Raw genomic sequence first — 23,431 nt, 5'->3', positions numbered from 1 at the left:
CATGCCACAGTCACTTCAGCCACCTTTGTTCCCGATTCTGATGGTCAGTTTGTACTTTAGCAGTTCATCTTGACCATGTCTACACGCATAAATGAACCGGGTTCCTGCCATGTGATTGGCTGACATATATATTTGCATTAACAAGGTGTACCTAACAAAATGGTCAGTGAGTGTACATGTACACTGTAAAAAAAGAAAAAAAGTTGCAGTTGCTCTGAGTCTCCCCTACTTGTCAGCTGAATAGCTTGAAATAGAAGTTAAAAGAAACAAGCATGAAGTATTATAAGCTATGTGCTTTGTCCTTTAGAGTACTCCTCAGTGAGGCCATGGTTGTGGTAATCTGCACACAGAGGTGCATGAGACTACACTTTTAAAAGCGTGTTCGCCCATAAAGTGGGGGATCCTCCCCCTTTTTGCATGTTAAAAAAATTGATTTTTCAGAAAGGTTATCTTAATGTCGGACCTTCTCTTTCTTTGTTGATCTAGCCTTGCAAATCTGTAGTTAAGTCCAGACTTTGCTTAAATGGCTGATTTCATAAACACATGGATTAATAATAGTCCTTTCTTAAAATGACTCCGTAGCATAAGGCTACACTCATCAGCCACATCGTTGAAACTACTGAGAGGTGAAGTGAATTATATTGGTCAGCTTGATAATATGCGGTGTTGTGCTGAGAAATCTTTGCACACTTGACCTTCAAAGTCCAGTTTGTTTGCAGATACGCCCTGGACACGTCACCAGCTCACCACAGCGCTACAAAGAGACTGACAACCACAAATTCTCACATCCACAGCATAATTACAATCACAAATTAATTTAACATGTACATGAATTTGGACTGTGGGAGAAAACCCAAGCCAGAAAAGATCGAACATGCAAAGTCCACACAGAAAGGCTGAAGCTGACCAGTGGGTTCAAACCCAGATATTTGTTGCTGTGAAGTCATAGTGCAGAGGAAACCATCAAACGTTCTGAACCGATAACTCGGAGAGGTTTTGATGGTCCAAGAGATTCCCAGACAATATTAGGCATGTAGTTTTAATGCTGTGGACAAATGATGGACTAGTAGGTTGATATTCTACTGAAATCCTCTGTTCTTTTTGCTAATGGCAATGCTAAATGTCTAGTGCAGTCATACTGCAAATGGTGTTTGATATGCATTTATCTACATCTGCGATGTTTAGCATCAGCGTCAGCTATGATTGCTAGTCCTAACCTAAACTGTTACGCTGCACTTGTGTTTGAGGAATCCTCTACAAGGCAATGCAGCATCTCCACAAAAACAGCAGGATTGCTCCAAATACAGAGGCACCCCTTTAAGTAAACGGTCTAATCAGACAGCTTCTCCTCAGCTCTGCATATATTAACTACAACTATTTTGTTCTTTTTCTATATGCATGCAACATTCAACCTCTTGTTCCCTGCAGTGATCGTGGCCGAGCCTGCTGTGGTGAGACTGACCAGCATTATCTGAGCTGCCGAGCAGAACTGACCATGGCTGGGGAGAGGTCCAAGTAAAAGGCCAAGTTTGCTTCTCCAGCCTGAGGTGTTTGTTGAAAGTGCATCATTCAGCTTATATTAGGCACAAGGATTACAGTGAATAGACATGTGGGATGAGAGAGAGAGAAGGAAACGAGAGAGGGAGAGAGAAGGGAGAACAAAGAAGGAGAGAGAGGAGCTAGTGCCATCCTAGCAACAGTTCCCTTAGCAACACAATCTGTCTGGATAGGAAGGAGGCCGGCACTGCTGACATACTGAAGGTTATCTCCCAGCATTCCCTTACACTTGCTCACTCACTCGCAGACACCCTCCAGCCTAAAGTAGGCGGTCACTGGTAATCACACCATGATCACCTAAATCTTACACGGTGGACATTTCAATAGGTCAGCACAGCAGGGTACGGGGAAGGGCCTGACAGGAAGTGTCCTATTCGATAGTTAATGAGAGGGGGACATCAGGCTGAGGCTGTTTTATCAAAACAGAGTGGGAGATAACGGGTGTGCGACACGCTCCCCAGGATGTATGGGATAAAGTGCTGGCTTACCCCAGTGAGAATGCTGCCTTGGTCTGGACTGTGGGAGGCAATGATGTATTTATAGTCAGCATGAGAGGCTCTATATGTTATGCTATGATATCGCTCTTCTGCTGTCTACATTAAACTTTTTATTGGGGTTTGGAGTTCTGGCTAAAGAGCACAGCAATAAGTTGTTTCCTTACATGACTGATGGCTGCTGGAGAAAATGATGTAAGCTCATGGTGGTTAGAATATGTGGGCGTGTACTCCTAGTCATCATTTCATTACTTTGTGCATTATCATCTGTGACATATGACTGTGAAATTGACTCTTTGGGCACCAGCATCATCAGCGCTCTATTTTAGACAGCCAAGAGTTGATGCATCTGACATCTGGCTTTCTTTTTACTCCAGTTCCATTGCAGTCTTTATCAGCAAGGAGCGATTTCCTGTTTACATTTCAGATTTGAAGAGTAATGGGGTGGAAGAAGAGAGTACCTGTGGATTATGGTATCAAAAATGGTGAAATACAGCAATAAAAACATCATTGTAATGCTTGTAAAGCAATCCGATATGGTTTGGTGACCAATCACAGCGAGTTTTTGAGAATATGCTAAACTTTTCTGTTGGTGAAACTGCTGCTATTAGCTAGCGTTAGCCACTGTTAGCCAATATCTTGGAAGTGGATGCAACTTTGTTTGACTCTGATGCTTAGTGAAAAAAACTCATTTGATGTTCGAATCATACCTTACTTACATACTGTAAGAGCAAAAGTTTGACACTAGCTGGCAAAATGTTAGCTTACAACCAGCTGTCATTGTTGTTCAGACTGTTAGCTAGTGATGGTAAATTTGATTATTTTTGCTGAATCGAGTTTTAATGAGTCACTCACCAAAGTGAATCGGATTTTTTGAATCATTTGATTCACTGAGTCAGTTGACCAGAGAGTGCAAAAAATGTACATTTTCACTCAAACTTAATTCGTTTCTCTTTTCATGTAAATCCTACTGCTAAGATGAATGATTCTAAAAGAAAACAACTATTTTATAGAGCAAAAACATTTCTAAAATTAAGCAATTTCCTATCAAAATTGCTTAATAAACATTTATTTTATTTTATTTTATTTTATTTTATTTTCCTTAAATGTGTTAAATATATATTTTCTCTTCTAAATGTCCACTGAAATGTGAGCCTGGGGGCGGTAATGCGCCTTAACATTGGTTGCCAACCAAGAAGAAGAAGAAGAAGCTGTGAGCCAGGAGGGAGGGGGTTAGTGAGTGAGTGAGTTATTCGTTCGCTCTATGATTCATCAGCACAGGAAGGGAGGGGGTGAGTAGCTCAAGTGTGCTGTTAGCATGTTAGCAGAGCGATGCTACTGTGAACGGAGGAGCTATTTTCTTGATGTGAGCTTCTACTCAGGGTTTTTTCTTCCAGTTCAGAGCAGAATTTTTTTTGTTACGATACTGGATGTTGTGTTTTTCTCCACAATTTTAATTATAAGCTAGATACATTGCTGCTAACAGCAACAGGGATGAGTCAGTGAGTCAGTTGGGCTTGTGAATCATGATTCATGAGTCAGTAAAGTGATTCTCGAGTATTGAACGATTCGTTCATGATTCGCGCATCACTACTGCTAGCTCTACGGAGACGGTAGGGTCGCATGTGTAACCTGCTAAACTGCAAAGCCAGTGTCGTTGTGTCTTTCTTTGGTGTAGGGGACTCCTTCTTTGATGATGTAAAGATCTGTATGATGACACAATGACACAACCTGAAATGTCCCTGCATGCCCATGACTACTCTTCACCTCCACATTTTATAAATTACAAATCCTGTTTTAGGTATATTGCTAGATTTACTTTTTAACATTTTGATGTGCTGCCTTAGATATTTTGGACATGAAATAATTATTTCTGTAATGGAAAAATTGCCATAATATGTGTAAAATCTTGATAGTCATATGTCTCTGTATTTCCTGTACGAATTTGCCATATTGCTTTTATTCTAGTGTGACTGAACCTTTAATTGCTGAACCATTTTACACATAGTGGTGAATCATTTCTGAGATGGGATTCTTTTTATATCCAAGCATGTTACTGGGCTGTTGCCAAATAATCTAATTAACTGCAAGCTGTTCCCCCAGTTTTTAAAGCTTTCAGATCGTAACTTATTGAAAACATATGGATGGATTCAAATGTAAGAAAAGACTCAGATTTAACATTTGATATGTTTTCTTTGGGTTTTATAGAATACCTGCATTATACTATTCAGGCTGCCAGTCATGCTTTAGTGCTACCTTCAGCTTGGTTTCGTTTGAGCAGTGTGGCACCTTCTTTCTGTCCACAAACTCACAGACCAAGAAAACTCTTCCTGCCTCATACAGCTGACTGTGACAGGAAGATGGCGCCTTTCTTCGGCTCGACGTCTACCTGCCTACGCTGTATTGTATGTTATGTTTTTATATCAGCCCTGACGTTTAATATATGGAGCTATGCTGCTGTGATTTACGACCGTTCTTCCTTGCTCCACATCAAAGAGTCTATGGAACGTCTTTATGATGACTGGGACAGTTATAGAAAAACTTTCCCCCCACCATTTGTGCAATCTTCCACCTCACCGGATTACTTCTTGCTACCGGCGAAACGTGCCCTAAGCAATTCCAAGAAGAAATCGAGGAAAAGAGGCTGTAGGGCCGGCATCCAGGTACACATCAAACGAGCCTACAGATCGGAGATCTCCCGACTCGTCTGGAGGCGTCCCCGGTTTCTGCTACCAGTTACCCTTCCGGATTTGATTGGAAACACGTACTTGCAGCCACTACAGCGTGGATCCTACCCATCTGATGCTCTGGATTTTGCCGACTATCCCCCCACCACTGCGCCCTCACAGCCCGCATCGCACAACCGGTGGTTGGCCCCGCCGGTTCCGTGGCGCTGCTGGAGACCTCGCGTGCGGACACGGTGTTTGCTGTCAATTCCACTCCGACAAGCTGATGGGAAACCTGCGCTGCCAGCTTTTAATCGGATTGCGCTCTTGAACGCCCGCTCCATCGCAAACAAATCCTTCTCTCTGAATGAGCTCTTCACAAGGAAAAGCCTGGACTTTCTGTTTCTCACCGAAACATGGCAGAGGGATGGCGAATTTGTTCACCTAAACGAACTGCGTCCTGCAGACTGCTCTTACTTGGGCGCCCCCCGTTTAGGTCGCCGTGGTGGAGGTCTTGCCGTTGTCTTTAAGGACAGTTTCATCTGCAGAGGTATGCAAACTGAAAACTATTCTTCCTTTGAGTCGCAAACAATTAAGGTGGGCTCTACGAACATATTTTATTGTGTTTTAGTCTATCGCCCTCCTGGCCCTGCTACTGAGTTCTTAAAGGATTTTATGGACTTCTTATCTTCTATTATCAAGCTGGAGAAAGTTTTAATTCTTGGGGATTTTAACATTCATATTGATGATGCCTCATCTAACTCTGCAGCTGAACTTCTATCTATATCTGAGTCTTTTAACTTTGTCCAACATGTCTCTGGTCCAACCCATTTAAAAGGTCATACCTTGGACCTTGTTTTTTCCTTGGGCCTCAACATTGGCAATGTGTTTGCTGAGGATGTACATTTGAGTGACCATAATTGTATCTTTGTTGAACTTAATTTTAGCTCTAAACAGACGCCTGTGAAGTTAAAAACTCATAGACGCATAATAACTGAGACTACTGCTGAGAGGTTCTCCATTATGTTTGACAGGTCTCCACTTTTTACCGGAAACGATGTAAATGTTCTTATTCAGTCTTTTAATAGGGAATGCACATCCATTTTGGATCAAGTGGCACCTATTAAAACAAGCTCGGCTTTACAAAAGAAGACATGCCCTTGGATAAATGAGACTATCTTAAACTTAAGGAGAATATGCCGCAAAATAGAACGACTATGGAAGAAAACCAAACTTGACGTACACAGGCTCCATCTTCGAGATCTCATGCTCTCCTTAAATGACACAGTGAAAACTGTTAGATCTGAATATTTTTCTAGGCTCATAACAAAAAACAAGAGAAATCCCAAGTTTCTTTTTGACAAAGTTAGTGCTACTGTCTCCCCAGATGTGGTACCTTTAGATGTACACTCTAAAGTAGATAGTAATAAACTCCTCCGATTTTTTGTTGATAAGATTAACGACGTCAATGCTAAAATTTCCCCAAAGCTTTCTTGTTCTCCGAGTCAGGCACTCCCATTGTACTCCTGGTCAACTTTTACAACTGTAACATATGAGGAAATAGCAGCCCTGGTTGACAAAATGAAGCCATCCTCAAGCCCCTCAGACATTATCCCCACTAAGCTTTTTATTAATGCCTTTGACACCATTGGTCCTTGGGTTGTGAACCTTTTTAATGTTTCTCTTCAGACTGGGGTGTTCCCCAGCGTTTTTAAACATGCCATTGTGGAACCAAGGCTCAAAAAACCCAACCTGGACCCAACACTACTTCAAAATTTAAGACCTATCTCCAAACTCCCATTTATGTCAAAACTCCTTGAGAAGGCAGTAGCTGTCCATCTTACGGCATACTTGGAGAAATATAACATCCATGACCGTTTTCAATCTGGGTTCCGTAAATTGCATTCCACTGAGACAGCACTACTGAAAGTAACTAATGATATTATGATGTCAGCAGACTCCGGAGAATACACAGTCCTAGTCTTGTTAGACCTTACCTCAGCCTTTGATACAGTCAACCATACCATCCTGATAAACAGACTGAGAGACCTGGTTGGGATGTCTGGCTCTGTTTTAGACTGGTTTTCATCTTATATATCTGAAAGGAGTTTTAGTGTGTCTGCAAACCAGATCATGTCGGAATCTACAGAGTTGTTGTGTGGAGTTCCTCAGGGCTCTGTGCTGGGACCTATTCTGTTTTTAATATACATTCTTCCTTTAAGTCAGATAATACAGCAGTTTCCTGAAGTATCTTACCATCTTTTTGCTGACGATATTCAGCTATATTATTCGTTTAAGCCTGCTGAAGCTCATAAGCTCTCCAATCTGATTGACTGTTTAACCAACATTAAACAATGGTTGAACAATAACTGCTTACAGCTAAACCCAGACAAAACAGAAACTTTGATTATTGCACCAGGCAGTGCAATACCTGATATTAAACGGCGACTGGGTGACTTAGGTTCCTCCCAGAAACATAACCTTAGAAACTTGGGTGTCATTTTTGATGAAGCTTTTTCTTTGGAGGGACATCTAAATCAGACAGTAAGAACCTGCTTTTTTCACCTGAGGAACATTTCTAAACTTAGATCCATCGTGTCAACAAGTGAACTCGAGATGATAATACATGCTTTTATCTCTACAAGACTTGACTACTGTAACAGCCTGTTTACTTGTCTAAACATGAAAGGGCTATCCCGCCTACAGGTTGTTCAAAACTCTGCAGCGAGGCTACTGACCCGCTCGAACAAGGGTGCTCATATGACCCCTGTGTTAAAGTCGCTGCACTGGCTACCAATCAGATTCAGGTTCCATTTTAAAATTCTAGTTTTAACTTTTAGAGCATTACAGAGACAGGCACCCCCCTACATTGCTGATCTGATTCATACACATACCTCCACTCGTAACCTGAGGTCAGCAAACCAAAATCTTTTAGTGGTCCCCCACACTTGTTTTAAAACCCGAGGGGACCGATCTTTCCAAGCTGTTGCACCCAGATTGTGGAATGCACTTCCCCTATTTCTACGGGGTTTGGACTCAGTGGAGACCTTCAAAAAGCAGCTAAAGACATTTTTATTTCAAAAAGCTTTTAATTAGACCAGGGTTTTCATGGTGTATTTTATGACTGTATTATGTTTTTACCTTGTAAAGCACTTTGTGACATATGCCTGTGAAAGGTGCTATATAAATAAAGTTTACTTACTTACTTACTTACTCATACTGAATTTATCAGCCCGCTCTGCCAGTTAAAAAACAAATATGAATTTTTAACAAGCCCAGAAGGACTGAGTGCCTTAGAAAAGTCAATCTTCCAACAAAAGGGAAAAAGTGCAACACGCCAATCGTCGAGGTTGAGAAAAATATTAGTTATGACACAGTTTGTTCCATTAGTGAGCACAAAAGCTGTCAAAGCTCCATCGATATTCAGGTTAAAGTTTAATTTAAGATTTCCATTGGACTTAAATGTCACATGGGCCTTCAGTCTTTGCCATGGCCAACTGGTCTTCATCACTGCGATGTAGACATGATTCACCTTGACCCATATTGGGGGAAAAATCCATCGGCATGTTCACTAAATCGTGCCAGAGGAAATCCAGCAGAGCAATGAGAGAAATGTCATTGTGTCCTTCACAGCTTCATCAGCACAGACTTTCCAACATGTCTTTATGTAGCAATTTAAAGTGGTTACAGTCACTAGATTTATTTGAAACTCTTTGCTTTTTATAAAATAACTGATAAATAATAATAATAATAATAATAATAATAATAATAATAATAATAAGTGGGGATAGGTTAATTGGTTAATCCAAATTGCCCATAGGTGTGAATGCGGGAGTGAATGTGAGCATGAATGGTTGTCTGTCCCTGTGTGTTGGCCCTGCGACAGACTGGCGACCTGTCCAGGGTGTACCCTGCCTCTCGCCCTATGACAGCTGGGATAGGCTGCAGCGCCCCCCGCGACCCTGAAAAGGAGGAAGCGAATGGATGGATGGATGGATAATAATAATAATGATAAAACCAAAACAAGAAGCATCAGTGATATTTGCTCTCATTATGTGCTTTAGATCAGCGGTCTCCAACCTTTTTTGCGCCACGGACTGGTTTCACGGACCGGCCTTTAAGGTGTCGCGGATAAATACAACAAAATAAAACTAGTACTGGTACCAAAAAAAAGAAGATTTATTCATAACACACGTGAAAAGATCCAGGAAAACCGAGTAAACGATAAAAACGATAACAAAATAACGCTGAAAACCGATAAAAACCCTGAAAACTATACATTTCACACCTGAGCCTCAACTCTCGCGGCCCGGTACCAAACGACTCACGGACCGGTACCGGTCCGAGGCCCGGGGGTTGGGGACCGCTGCTTTAGATTTTTTTTTAGATTTTTATGAATAAATAAAAACACTGAAGCATCTTTAAAATATAAAATATCTTAAAATTGTGAATTGGCACTATAGAAATAAAACAGAACTGAAATGAATAGTTTTCCTTTGCGTTTAAGTTCTATCTACTTTAAAGCATAACATCCACGTTATATGACAGACTATTCATCTCTTATTGATGCATTGATTTTATTTTGTGTTCAATTCAGAAAAATGTGATTGTCTTTACTCCTCAGTGAATCTCCTGTAGCTTTTCCTCCTGGACAGACTGACAGTTTTATCTTTGATACAGATTGTTGGTCGTTTCCACGTAGCAATTTACATCACTGCATATGTTCTGCTTCGATGGATGAGCCACATCTCTGCGAGGACATTCAGCTCACCCGCAGGATTGACTGTTTAAAAAATTGATGTTCAAAGTTCCCGCAAAGCATATCAAGCCCTCTTTCTCTGTCTGTCTCTCTCTCACACACAAACACAAACATGGACGTGTACATCTTTCTTCATTCCTAACAAACCTTATCTTGAAGTAGATGTGACAGGAGAGACGAGTAAAGGAGACGAGATGGTAAAAACCTTGGGATTCGATGTCAGGTACCGTTACACAGAACTTTTCATTTAGCTGAAAGGACACGGTTGCATGCCGATTCCATTTTTGCTACTATGGCTTTGCTTTTCTCTGAAGAACAAAATGAAGTTTTCTATCCAGAGCTTACTGAAGATATGTCCATACACTGTAAATCCAAATAATGACATTTGTTTATTAGTAAGTTTACTTTTATACTGAGGTGTTGCTTCTGTAATGGCAAACAGTGAATTCATTTATGCTGCAGTGCTTGTGGTATCAGGTACAGTGTATAGGTTTAACTATAATAGACCACCATGAGTGAGAATCCTGTAGTGATTATTGATTTCCAGTCAGTGGGCATTTGTTCAAATATTAATTCAGGTTTAGTTGTGACCAAAACTAAAATCTCTGTCTTTCAAAACACAATGTAAATATGTCCTCATCGTCTAACCCGAACTTTTTTAAAGGACGGTGTCACATAATAAATGAATTAAGCCTGTAACTGTGAGTATGACAGAAACTACAACCTCTGAAATCATACAGACATGGTGGACAAGCGCACTGTCTACAAAAAAGTCTGGGCAACTTTTGAACTGTATTTATTGCATAATTAGCCAAATGGTAAATGGACTGGCTCTTCTATTGTGCTTTTCTATGCAAGCCTCAAGGCACATTATCAATCATGTCTCATCCAGCCATTCACACACACATTTTTTACATTTTAAGTGCTTTCTGTCAACATTCACACACATTTAAACTCCAACGAGCGCATAAGGAGTAACTGGGGGTTCAGTATTTTGCCCAAACATACTTTGACGTGAGCAGCCAGGGATCGAACCACCAACTTCCCAATTAGTAGACGGCCACAGCTACGCCTTACATTGAAGCTTATGCACGAGTTCAGTGCGTATTAGTAAGGTGTGGCTGGTTTCACTCATGTGGCTGGATTCCTGTGTATTGTGTTCATTATACTCATCATATCATACTATTCATTATTTTCCCACACCGCCAACTTTCATTCTGTCATCACCGCTTTGGCCCAATCGTTTTCTGTCTCTGAGCCAGTCAGCTGATGTCCTGTGTACTTTAAATGTCAGTGCTCTTCTGTCACTCTGTGTTTCAGACCACTTTCCTCCTACACCCCTCCACCTCATCCTGGTGAATTATACATCTTCTTCCAAGTCTCCACCAGCTTCACCTTTGCTACTACCACTGTCTAGACTTCTGGTGCTGTCCTGTTTCATACCACTGCTGGACTCCATTCGGCTACATAGCTTCACTGGAGCCTGATAAGTTAGTATAAATAAATTAAGTTGGCATAACTTGTATTTCTTAAATTGACAACACAGAATTTGGATGCTACATTAACATAAAGAGATTTTGTTTCACTCAAGAGATGACAACGAGCTTTCTGAAAGAGAGAAACATCATGCAAAAGATTAAATGGGAGCTTTGCCAAAGTGTTCTTGACTTTTTGGTATAATCCATAATACCAAAAAGTATGAAGCAAGTTCACACATCCATGGATTTTTTAGCTTGTTTTTTGAAATGTGACTTCTTACCTTGAAGCATCAAAGCTGTCATAGGAGCCCACAGTGTAGTGCCTGAAGAGCTTCCGTCTGTCAGCACGGTCTGCTCGGGAATCTGCCAATTTACAGCAAAACAAGATCAATACCCAGATACCAGTCATAGCAGTTTACAAATCAGTGACAGCTGTTAGGAGAGTGGCACTTAAAATATGGCACAATAAGCCCTGCATCCTCTAAAACAACAGCAGAGCAGCAAATATGAATGTAGTCACCTGTATTTGGTTGGAATGTGTGCTTAAAAGAAACATCGTTCAGTCACATATAAACATGTAAATACAACAAGATGACCCAAAAAAGTTAAATAAGCTCATCTTCATGACAGTTTCATGCACTGATAGAGACATGGGGGTATGTCACAATACTCCAGAGAACACGTGCAAAAAGCATAATCAGCATGGATTCAATGTTACATTTGTGTAATTAGAGTAAAGTTACTTTGTCAAGATTATTTGACTTTGATTACGTATCGACCTTTCTGTGAAACCTTGATTTTAACTAATGGTTTTAACTTCTCTCACACAAATGATGCATTTCAAGTGAATCCAGAAGTATTTAGATTACATTACATAGTTTATAAACAGATGGTTACCCCAACATGTTCCCACTCCCAAAGCATAACATTTTACGCTAGGTGACAAATCGTCGGTATATTACGCTTCCTGGCACCCAACATGTCCCCAGTGTTGGGAAGGTTACTTTTAAAATGTATTCCATTACAGATTACAGATTACATGCCCCAAAATGTATTCTGTAACGTATTCCGTTACGTTACTCAATGAGAGTAACGTATTCTGAATACTTTGGATTACTTAATATATTATCATGCTGTTTACAACTACATGAATGTACTATTGCTGTGATTTATTACTGTTACTGAAGGTCCGCGGCTCCGAACCGTAGTAAAGGGACCTCTGGCTAATACGATGGGTTCTGTGTCGGGCTCGTAGCTGAAAACTAGCTTTACTTTGTTGTCTGGGTCAACTTTGCTAGCAGAGACAGAGAGAGGCGTTGAAAGGCTGCTCCAACAGAACTTATTGTTTCAGAGGAAAACACGAACACGGTGTACAGTCGAGTCTTAATAGCTTACTTACAACTGGGCTCGTCAGGCTCTCTTCTTGGCTGCAGTGGTTATTATTATATTTACATGCTTCCAGCTCCCGTTTCTGCTCGATGACAGCTCGTACTTTTCCTTTTTCTCCCTCCCTCGCTCACAGACACATAACGGGTATGGCAGTCCATTCTCCCTGCAGCACGGACTACACTGCCCATGATGCTACATTCTTTAGAGCTATACCTGTAGCATTCTGCCTATTAGCTTAGCACAACAACAACAACAGGCGCTCTCTCACCCAGGAAACACGCAGAGAGAGAGCGTTACCCTGTAACCATGGCAACCGTAACGCTGCCACCTGGAACAACAGAACGTAGCTGTCAAACAAAACCCAAACAGTCCTGACCTGAAACAGGAAAGTACCGCCGCGTAATCCATTTATTTCAACAAAGTAACTGTACTCTAAATACCACCTTTTTAAACGGTAACTGTAACAGAATACAGTTACTCATATTTTGTATTTTAAATACGTAACGGCGGTACATGTACTCCGTTACTCCCCAACACTGCACGTCCCTATATTACAAGAAAAATGAGTAAACTTGAAAACCGTTTGCAATGAATCCCGCTTTGATATCGCTTTGGAAAACACTATGTAACGTCATTAAAGTGCTGGTTAGGGTTAAGAATAATGTTAGGATTAGGGCTGGAATACATGGCCGTGTATTACCGTGGGAGCGTCATTCTACTGGATTTCATCCATAACCTGGCGCATAGCATAAGAACGCAGAAGGTCACCTTTCACCTTGGGACAAATCTTCACTATATTACGCCTCGGGAGTGAGAACAGCGTTGCCATACTAGAAAAATCCTTTAAAAGTCCGATAATAACTGGTTATTGTTAAAAACAATCTGACTCAAGTTGGGAATATCTTCACCTTTAAAACAAAGAAATACTGCGAGGTCTATAATTTTCTGCACAACAACACAATGTTTGCAGTTTTGATTGATCAACTGAGCTACAAGTACAGAACTACGCACTTTCACCTTTCATTAAATTGTGTAATTTACTTTTTAACCTCTTCATACAGTATAAAGACTGTAATTCCTAAGAGTTTGTAAAACCTCCTAATTTGGAAGTTTGATATTGATTACTCGATTTACAATCCACTGTATTTTTCTCCAAAAAATTATAGATTTACTTTAATTCATTTTTTTCAAATCACAAAAATGACTTGGAAATGAAAATGCAAGATTACAGAGTACAATTCTTTCATTAAGGTGACAGTAAGATTTAAGAGTAAACAATTCCAGTTGGTAATAGATTATAGAAAACAGTCAGCGATGTCTGATCAACTATGCTCCTTCTTGCTAGCTTCTTGCTAGTAGACCCTGTGAATTATGATAGTACACTATCATAATTCACAGGGTCACAGGAGGTCTCTGTATGCTGGATATACGTATATAACACCACATAAATACAATAAGCAAGCAGTATTCATAAGAAAGAGGCAAATCAGTTAAAATCCCAGCTATCCCAGGGTACAGTCTGTCTGTTACAGGGCTAACGCAGAGAGACAGACATTTGCATTCACGTTCACATCTATGGGCATTTTAGAATCAGGAATTACCCTGACCCCACTAACTGCATGTCTTTGGACTGTAGGAGGAAGCCAGAGTACTTGGAGAAAACCCACGCAGACAAAGGGAGAACATGCAAAGTCCACACAGAAGGGTACAGAGCAGATGGTGGAGTTGTGGAGACCTTTCTGTGAGGAAACAGTGCTAACCACTGTGCCACTTCATGTATTTAGCTTAATTGATCCTGTATATCTATCAAACTGTGAAGTGAGGCTCTCTGACCAAATATTGCACTGTAGGTCTGTCCAGAAAATCTGTACTCAGATATTAATCGATGCTAACAAATGATATCAATTTAAGATACTTGGCAACAATATCAATACCAACAGTGGCATGTTGGTTCCTTTCAGCTAGCATACAACTTCACACAGCACATGCAGACAGACTCTCGTCTCCTCACTAGCAGATGAAGTAGTTAATGTTCATACGACTGAACAACGCTTTTTCAGTTCAGTAAAGCTCCCATTTCAAAAACACTGAAGTATTAACCAGCTGTCACACATGCTAACCTGGCCAGCGCGCACGTGAACATTTAACTATTAGCAATTACCCGACAGCCACATCAGCCAGCTGTTATCATTAACGTAGTAGCTTGGACCTTAGTGAGATAAAAGCGGAATAATTATTGCAGGCTGAACACGTCCTGCATTTAATACTGAGACATGAGCCACAATTACTGCATGGAAACATGGAGACCTGGGTGTGTTGCTGGCTGTACAGAGCGGATGATCTGATATCGTCGTGTTGGTGTTGTTCCCAGATCATCATGAAAATGTTGTTCCAGGTTCAACATTGCAAGTGACCAATCACATTATTGTGACGTTATTCTTTTGCGCACCAACCCATTCGTGCATTTATGAAATTCCAATGTTGCAAGGACAATATCAATTCTGCTTAGCGTTTATTAAAGGGTTAGGGTTAGGGTCAGGGTTAGGGTCCGTTCATCGGCGGACAAAGGCGGTTTCTCGCAGCTTAAGTACAGTTTTTTGTTTTACGCCGGTTTTTCCCGAAGTCGCAAAAGTATGACATCACAACATTCTGATTGGTCACTTGCAATGTTGATCCTGGAACAACCTTTAGTATGATGATCTGGGAACAACACCAACACGAGGATATCAGATCGTGCGTACAGAGCAGTGGGGAACCTTTACCTGAACTGTGCATAGTGTCCAGAGTGTGGAGGACGTTCAAGCAAATAAAGAGTACAGAGGACAGCCAGAGAAGAGAGTTTTAGTCCTGATGACGAGTGTTGACTGTGAGTGATGGATGAAAGAGAGTAAAGGTAAATGGACTGGTCCTCATAGAGCGCTTTTCTACTCTGAGCACTCGAAGCGCTTTACACAACTAATTCATTCACCCAATCACACAAGCACTGTTTTCTAAACTGTTAAGTGCTTACCGTCTAACATTCATACGGCTGCATCGGAGAGTAACATGGAGTTAGCATCTTGCCCAAGGATATTTGGCATGCAGACTGGTGGAGCCTGGCATCGAACCACCAACCTTCCAGTTAGTAGCTCTACCACCTGAGCTACAGCTATAAACTTCAAGCCTTCAGGGTCTCTGGGGCTAATCATTGACTCTGGTCATCTGTTGCCAAGTAGAGTAAAATACAGTGAGACACCAAATGAGTTAAGGCCTCAGGCCTGACACATTCCTAGATTATATGTGTTATATGTATTGTAAGCATGCATTGCAGTTATCCTTCTATGTTCTAGTTTCCCTCAGCATGTATCACCTGGACAGTCACGCCAGTGAAGCTTAAGACCCTTAATGAACCGAACATCAACTCGAAATAAGCACAAATATGCAATGTGTATGAAATACTTCTGACCGTACCTGTAAAAAAGTTAACATAATGGAAGGATCCTCAAATGAACATCTTCAATAGACAACTTTAATGCAATATTTTTACTGTGAGAAATATTATTAGATGAAATAATGCTGTAAAGAATGTTATTAATGCAATTATAATGATGCAGATTATATGGCAGCAATAAAAGAATTTCTGTATCTCCACAATGTAGCTGCCATCACCAGTGTGTGAATGTGTGTGTGAATGTGTGTGTGACTGGGTGTGTAAAGCGCTTTGGGGTCCTTAGGGACTAGTAAAACGCTATACAAATACAGGCCATTTACAGACACCCCCAGAGTCTGCAGGGAGATGTGGACAAGATGTTAAACTTTGTTTTTTCTGCTTTAATAATAATTTGTGTTTCTTGTTTTGTTGTAGCTGTGAATTTAGCTTTAAAATGCAGGAAGTGACTGGTTTAATTTTTCATTGTTAGCACTGTTTTCACATCTTCTTTATTGTAACATAACTAATACCACAATTTATTCAAAGTCATTTTTTTTTACTTTTTTCATAATTTACAATAATTAAGTTATTAATCTTAAATATGTATTATATTAAATTAAACCTATAACTGGAACAAATTGTTGAAACTTAACAAGTTATTTGAATATGACTTCTTCACTATTGCTTTTCTTGGTGTTAGGACAGGGATAGGGTCAAAATTGCACACTCAGTCAATTAGTTAATGAACACACATCTAAACTACACATTTTGCACATTTTGCATCTTGCACATGTCTTTGTCATGTCTCGTCTATAATATCCTGGAAATAACTTGAACCTGGTATTCAATATCACTGCAGATTCCACTTTGTATTGTCTCTGTCCTGTCTTTGTTTATCGTACAGTTAGTATCGTATAGTTTGTAATTAGTATCTTTTTATCCCTTATTTTTACCAACATTTAGCGTGTTATTTATTTGTAATTTCTAGTTTTATATCTCTTGGAGATATATCTTTTATATACTTATATATGCACCATGGGGGACTTGGGGTGAAACAGCATTTCAGTACACTGTACACTATGTATACTGCTGTATTGACAATAAAGCTCTTGAATCTTGAAAATCAAAAGCCCTCCACAAAGCCAGAACATCTTACTATTCGTCACTGATTGAAGAAAATAAGAACAACCCCAGGTTTCTCTTCAGCACTGTAGCCAGGCTGACAAAAAGTCAGAGCTCTTTTGAGCCAACCATCCCTTTAACGTTAACTAGTAATGACTTCATGAACTTCTTCACAAATAAAATTTTAGAGAAAAACATTCATCCCACAGATGTAATATTATCTACAGCTACTCTTAGTACCATTGATGTTAAGTTAGACTCTTTTTCTCCAATTGATCTTTCTGAGTTAACTTCAATAATTACTTCCTCCAAACCATCAACGTGTCTTTTAGACCCCATTCCTACAAAACTGCTCAAAGAAGTCCTGCCAATAATTAATGCTTCAATCTTAAATATGATCAACCTATCTCTAATAATCGGCTATGTACCACAGGCCTTCAAGGTGGCTGTAGTTAAACCTTTACTCAAAAAGCATCTCTAGACCCAGCAGTCTTAGCTAATTATAGGCCAATCTCCAACCTTCCTTTATATCAAACATCCTTGAAAGAGTAGTTGTCAAACAGCTAACAGATCATCTGCAGAGGAATGGTTTATTTGAAGAGTTTCAGTCAGGTTTCAGAGCTCATCACAGCACAGAAACAGCTTTAGTGAAGGTTACAAATGATCTTCTTATGGCCTCTGACAGTGGACTCATCTCTGTGCTTGTCCTGCTAGACCTCAGTGCAGCGTTCGATACTATCGACCATAATATCCTATTAGAGCGATTAGAACATGCTGTAGGTATTACAGGTACTGTGCTGCAGTGGTTTGTATCATATCTATCTAATAGACTCCAGTTTGTGCATGTAAATGGAGAGTCCTCTTCACACACTGAGGTTAATTATGGAGTTCCACAGGGTTCAGTGCTAGGACCAATTCTGTTTACATTATACATGCTTCCCCTAGGCAGCATCATTAGAAGACATAGCATACATTTTCACTGCTATGCAGATGACACCCAGCTCTATCTGTCCATGAAGCCAGATAACACACACCAATTAGTTAAACTGCAGGAATGTCTTAAAGACATAAAGACCTGGATGGCCGCTAACTTTCTGCTTCTTAATTATTTCTTCCACTTGCACAACATCTCAAAAATTAGAAATATCCTGTCTCAGAGTGACGCTGAAAACTAGTTCATGCATTTATTACTTCCAGGCTGGACGACTGTAATTCATTATTATAAGGATGTCCTAAAAACTCCCTGAAAAGCTTTCAGTTGACCCAAAATGCTTCTGTGAGAATGCTGACAGGGGACAGAAAGAGAGCAGATTTCTCCTTATAATGGCTCCGGCTTCACTGGTTACATCCAGTAGCAAATTTAAAATCCTTCTCCTCACATACAAGGTCTTGAATATTCAGGGACCATCTCATCTTGAAGACCTTATTGTATCATATCACTGTTCCTAGGCTATTTAACACTAGTATGGGAGGCTTCAGCTTTCAGGCCCCTCTTCTCTGAAACCAGCTCCCAGCTTAAATTCAGGAGACAGACACTCTCTCTACTTTTAAGATTAGGCTTAAGACTTTCCTTTGTAATAAAGCATATAGTTAGGGCTGGACCAGGTGACCCTGAATCCTCCCTTAGTTACAACAAGGCTTCTAGGAGCTTTCCATGATGCACTGAATGCTTCTCCTTCTCCCACCTTTATCCTCTCATGTGTTAAGTCACCACTCTGCATTCAATTATGAGATATTATTCATCTCTGGTTCTCTTCCACAGCGTGTCTCTTGTACCGTCTCTCTCCGCTCACCCCCACCTGGTCAGGGCAGATGGCGGCCTTTTCCTAAGCCTGGAGGTTTCTTCCCTTTTACAAAAGGTGCTTGTTCAAAGTAGGTCGTTTGATTGCTGGGGTTTCTCTGTATTATTGTGATTCTTTGCCTTACAATATTAAGCACCTCGAGGTAACTGTTGTTGTGTTTTGGTGCTATATAAATAAAAATAAATAAACTGAACTGAGTTGAATCAAAATTGCACATTAGTATTTTCCCAGGTTTGACGTTCTAGTATCGTGTTTCTCACTACAGCGGTGGGCAGCAACATTAATATTTTCTGGTAAAGTGCTGCCCTGCGGTGGTGAAAGTTTCGAATACATATTTGAAGAGGGTAATTGCCATAAATGTACCACGTATCATAAAAAGGTTCATATTACCTGTTAGAGTGAATTGTTAAATGTTTGTCATTTTTATGTTTACCATTTGTACATTGTTTTAACTCTGATGAAAGAAATTCCACTGTCCTTCCCCCCAGATTCTCGAGGTTCTAGGTGGGGGGCTGTAGTCTTTTATTACAGACACATCCTTGTGCTTCTTTTGATGTAAGCTTCCTGCATTTATGACCCTTTGGTCAGCAGGAGGTCTGACACACACACACACACACACACACACACATTCTTACTTAGATACAGAAGTTCACACATATACGTACAATGCCTGTCTTAGAACCAAGGGGGCGTGGCTTTGTTCTGACGTGTTTTGTGTGAACTGTCTCTCAATAAAAGGCAGCAGGAGGAGGTCAGAGCTGAGGTCATTTTCGTGGTGGACACAGATGAGGCCTCCCTTGCGCAAATAATCAATCGATCGACTGTCTTGTTTTCTTCATGATGAATAAGTCTCTAGAATTAGCGGGGCTTGTGGAAACACAGACCCAACATTACCTTGCTATTTTTAAATCCACTTAATCTTGTAGAAGTCAATGAGAAATTAACTGAATATAGTTCAGGTGCCTGAATAAGTACTTTAGATAGAAATAAAAATATGAAAATTATAACAACTTTAAGTTCACTTAACTATATGAAGGCAGCAAGCTTTCTTAACTTTTCAAGTTCAGTTCAGTTCAGTTCTTTTTTATTTCAAACATATACATTCACCAACGTTTCATAAAATCATTCCATGCAGTTGTTTGAAAAGGAGTAGGCAGAAGTATATACTTATTTAGCCCCCTCAGGTTTACATCCTCATCATCTAAATTTGAACAACAAAAACGTTACAACGCCTTCAACTTAGAACATATCACAAAAAAAATATTTTCTCATGTTCAACTAAACTATATTTAGATTTGCTAATTTGCAGAAGAAAATAAACATGAGTTTGACTGCTGTCTTGGGTTAATTGCATTTTCTTCATTCTTATACTTATTTAATATTTCTTTTTGGAGTTTTATTTTAAACTGGTTTATATCACTATTGAAGTTCAGTTAACATTTTTTTGTTTGCAATACATATGAACTAAAATCAGTGCACAGCAGGCTGCAGTTTAAAAAATATATTTTCTGGAGTTCCAGAGGGTGGCAATATTGGCTAATACATGCACTAATATAAGAGCTGACCGGTAAATGTAGAAATTCAAAAGCAGTGTGTTACATAGTTGAGGCACAGCAGATAAAACAGGAAACATTTTATCGAATGCTATCATTAGGAAACACAAACCGTAACCTGTAAGAAATCCTGTTAGAAATGCTTTCTCTGTCAGGTCTATTATCCATATTCACACATGTGGAAGGCGTGCATTAGCCTCTACACTCTACTTTAGTGGACTTTAGAAGACGGTGTTGAAAAAGAGCTTTAAAAGAGCTTGATTTAAAGAAGAAGTGTTGTGGACACACAGGCTTGAGTAAAGCTGTCTTACTCTCCCAGCAGCGTCTCCTCCCCCCTTCTCTCTCTCTTTCCTTCCTTCACACACTCTCTCTCACACCAGCTGTCACACTTTCACAGAAACTCCATCTCCTCTGATCCGGCTTAGATCTTGTCATTTTTACAGGAACACCCCCCCGACTTTATGTCCACATTGTCAAATTGGAAGAGGGAAAATGTGGCTTATTGACGATCAATAAAGCAGTGTTAAGAAAAAAAAAATCATGGAGGAAAGCAGAGAAAGGGGGAGGAGCAAATCTACAACATAGTCACACTGCATAGCAACTGCTGTGTGACTCGGGTCAGCTGGTTTCTATGGCCACGGATCAAGAGATGGTGTGTGTGTGTGTGTGTGTGTGTGTGTGCATGTGCATTATCATTAAGAACAGAAAACATCTTTTTCCTTGACTACATCTATATTGTTTTTCCATAAGCTGTTTTTGCAAATGTTTTCTTTTTCTTAACCTAGTCTGTGAGGTAGGAACGTGAAAATCGGACGGGGGAATTGGCACATTTATCCAAAGAGACTCAGCATAGCTTTATTTGGTGACAGCATCATTACCTACACTGTGACATGGAATTACAGGGGAAGTCCCTGTTTTAAGCTGTCGACTTAAAGAGTTTGCTTTCTCTCAGATTAAGTGATTTGATTTGTGTTTTTATATAATCACCATCATCCATCTGGCACTTCTTGCACATCCTGTGTCTGTGTATTGTCGTCTTTAGTGCACTTAGGCAAAAACCCTTGCAAGCGCTCAAACGCAGGAGCTGGGAGTTTACCTGGACATGAAAAAAGGAGCACATCGCACCTGATTTTAAGATAAAGCCCAGTTGTGAATGACTCTGCACTCTATTTCAGGACTTTTAATTGTATTGCATGTTTCCAGAGGCCCGTAAACTTGTCAGACTGTTACTAAATACAAAGCAGACAAATATTTAAGACTCAGAGCTCTTAGAGTTTTTAAAACATGCTTGAAAAGATGACAGAATGATCTCTTCAGGGAGGTTTTTCCAAAGTTATCATTTACCAGTTTGCCAGTTACCCATTTAGTTCATTCATTTGTGCAGATGTTTTCAGGGGTCTGTAATCCGGAAAATACTGCAAAGGTTTAACAGTTTCTCAACAAAACTTAAAGTGTGCTGAAATCTAATATCTGCTAATTAATACTAGAATTTCACTCACCACCTCTACCACTGTAACTATGGTTTAGCATTCCCTGCCAACTTCAGTCCATGAACTGGACCCATGTACCGTGTTGGTGGTGTTTGAGGCGATTTTAAATGGAACTGACAAATTTTATGACTTGCTGAGTCATTCAGAGGTTTGAGCTTCAGTTTGGTTGGAATTGTAACATTTTATTAGTCTGATACCTAAAAAGCAAAGCAACAAAACAACAACATAATAGCAACCAGTTGAGTGGTGTCACAGAGGATAGATGGAGAAAGATTACATTCTCATTTCAACCCTCATATATTCAAAACAAAATACTGCAGCCAGTTTTTTACGTATTTGTCAGATTTAAATGTTTCAGATCATCAAAAAAATGTTATATTAGACAAAGATTGGCCAAAACAAATACAAAATTATGATTTCATATACTGGTGACCCCTTTAACCTCCTAGGACCTGGCGTCCACATATGTGGACATCACATTTTGGGTTATTTAGACCAAAATACTCAATTTTGCTCTACAAGGGCCTGATATCCACTTACAAGGACATTAAACTGCTACTGTTCTATCAAAATTTTAAACGAATATCCTCATAAAAATAAGAGCCACACTCTTACTTTTCTTAAAAACAAAAATAAGGTAAAAATAAAAAATCTGGTAATTCTTTGTTTTTACATTCATCTGGCCCCAATCAGCCCAAATATCAAAGAGAAATTAAAAATGCATGCTGTGGAAGAGTTCGGGTCTTAGGAGGTTAATTATGTCACACTATTAGTGTTAGTAAGGTTTTAGGGAAGATATAAATACAGATACGTTTATCTATCTGTTACTGTTACACTATGTGTCGCTATCACTGATACTACATCACTGCTAGTAATAATCATAATCAGAACAGTATAGCTGTATTTATAAATGGCACCCAAAGTAATAAATGAATATATAAATGATGAATTAAGCACTTTCTAATGCCTTAATAATGCGTAATAGTGTGACATTATTATAAAGTGCTTCCAATTTATTAACAGAAAAAAATGTATCCAAACCTAACTTATGTGAAAAAAGAGTTACTTTGGACTTTTGGGAAAGCTGAGCTCCGTTTCACTACCTCTACTCGTGTCTCATTATTGTCAGACCTGTTATGTCGAGAAATCACTTAAATAAAAGCTGTGTGACAAAATGAAGGAGGCTGAAAGGTCTCAAAAGCAACACTTCATACAACAATCTAAAAAAAATCATCTGAGAAACAAAGACACCAGACAATATTCCTAAATGGAGAAAACTTGGAACAGTGGTGAACTTTCCCACGAGTTGCCTGTCCACCAAAATAAGTGAAAACCAACACAACATATCAGCACACAGCATTCCAGCTTTCAAGCACAGTGGTGGAGGGGTGATGATTTGGTTTGGTTTTGCACCCACTGGACACTTGAATGGACCAGTCTGTGTACTGGAGTCCGATATGAGCCCATCGGTCCAACAACTAAAGCTTGACAGTGATCCAAATAACAGCAACAAATCTACAACAGAATGACTGAAAAAGAAACGAATCGGTGTCGCAGAAGCCCGATCACAGTCCAGACCTCAACCCGATGAAATGTTGTGGTGTGTCCTTGAGAGAGTGGCGCATAAACAAATGCCAACAAACTTCAATGAAATGAAGCTTTGTTTAAAACATTGTTTGAAACCTTACATTTGAAAAAGCCAACTGTCTATC

At 39.8% G+C, this 23,431-nt stretch overlaps 1 protein-coding gene across 2 annotated transcripts in view; it reads right to left on the bottom strand.

Moving 5' to 3' along the window:
- LOC102783952 (SH3 and multiple ankyrin repeat domains protein 2-like) overlaps positions 1-23,431 on the bottom strand; it is a 231,214-nt gene that overhangs the window by 76,654 nt on the left and 131,129 nt on the right. For both annotated transcript variants that reach the window (XM_087842576.1, XM_087842570.1), the window contains one exon: positions 11,236-11,317. In XM_087842576.1, the coding sequence (XP_087698702.1) occupies positions 11,236-11,317 (82 nt within the window). The remainder of the gene's footprint in view (positions 1-11,235; positions 11,318-23,431) is intronic.

Source organism: Neolamprologus brichardi, chromosome 1 (genome assembly GCF_056152115.1).
Source record: "Neolamprologus brichardi isolate AB-2024 chromosome 1, ASM5615211v1, whole genome shotgun sequence".
Lineage (NCBI taxonomy): Eukaryota > Metazoa > Chordata > Actinopteri > Cichliformes > Cichlidae > Neolamprologus > Neolamprologus brichardi.
The sequence above is the reverse complement of the archived record's forward strand: the minus strand, read 5'-3'. Positions and strand labels throughout refer to the sequence as shown.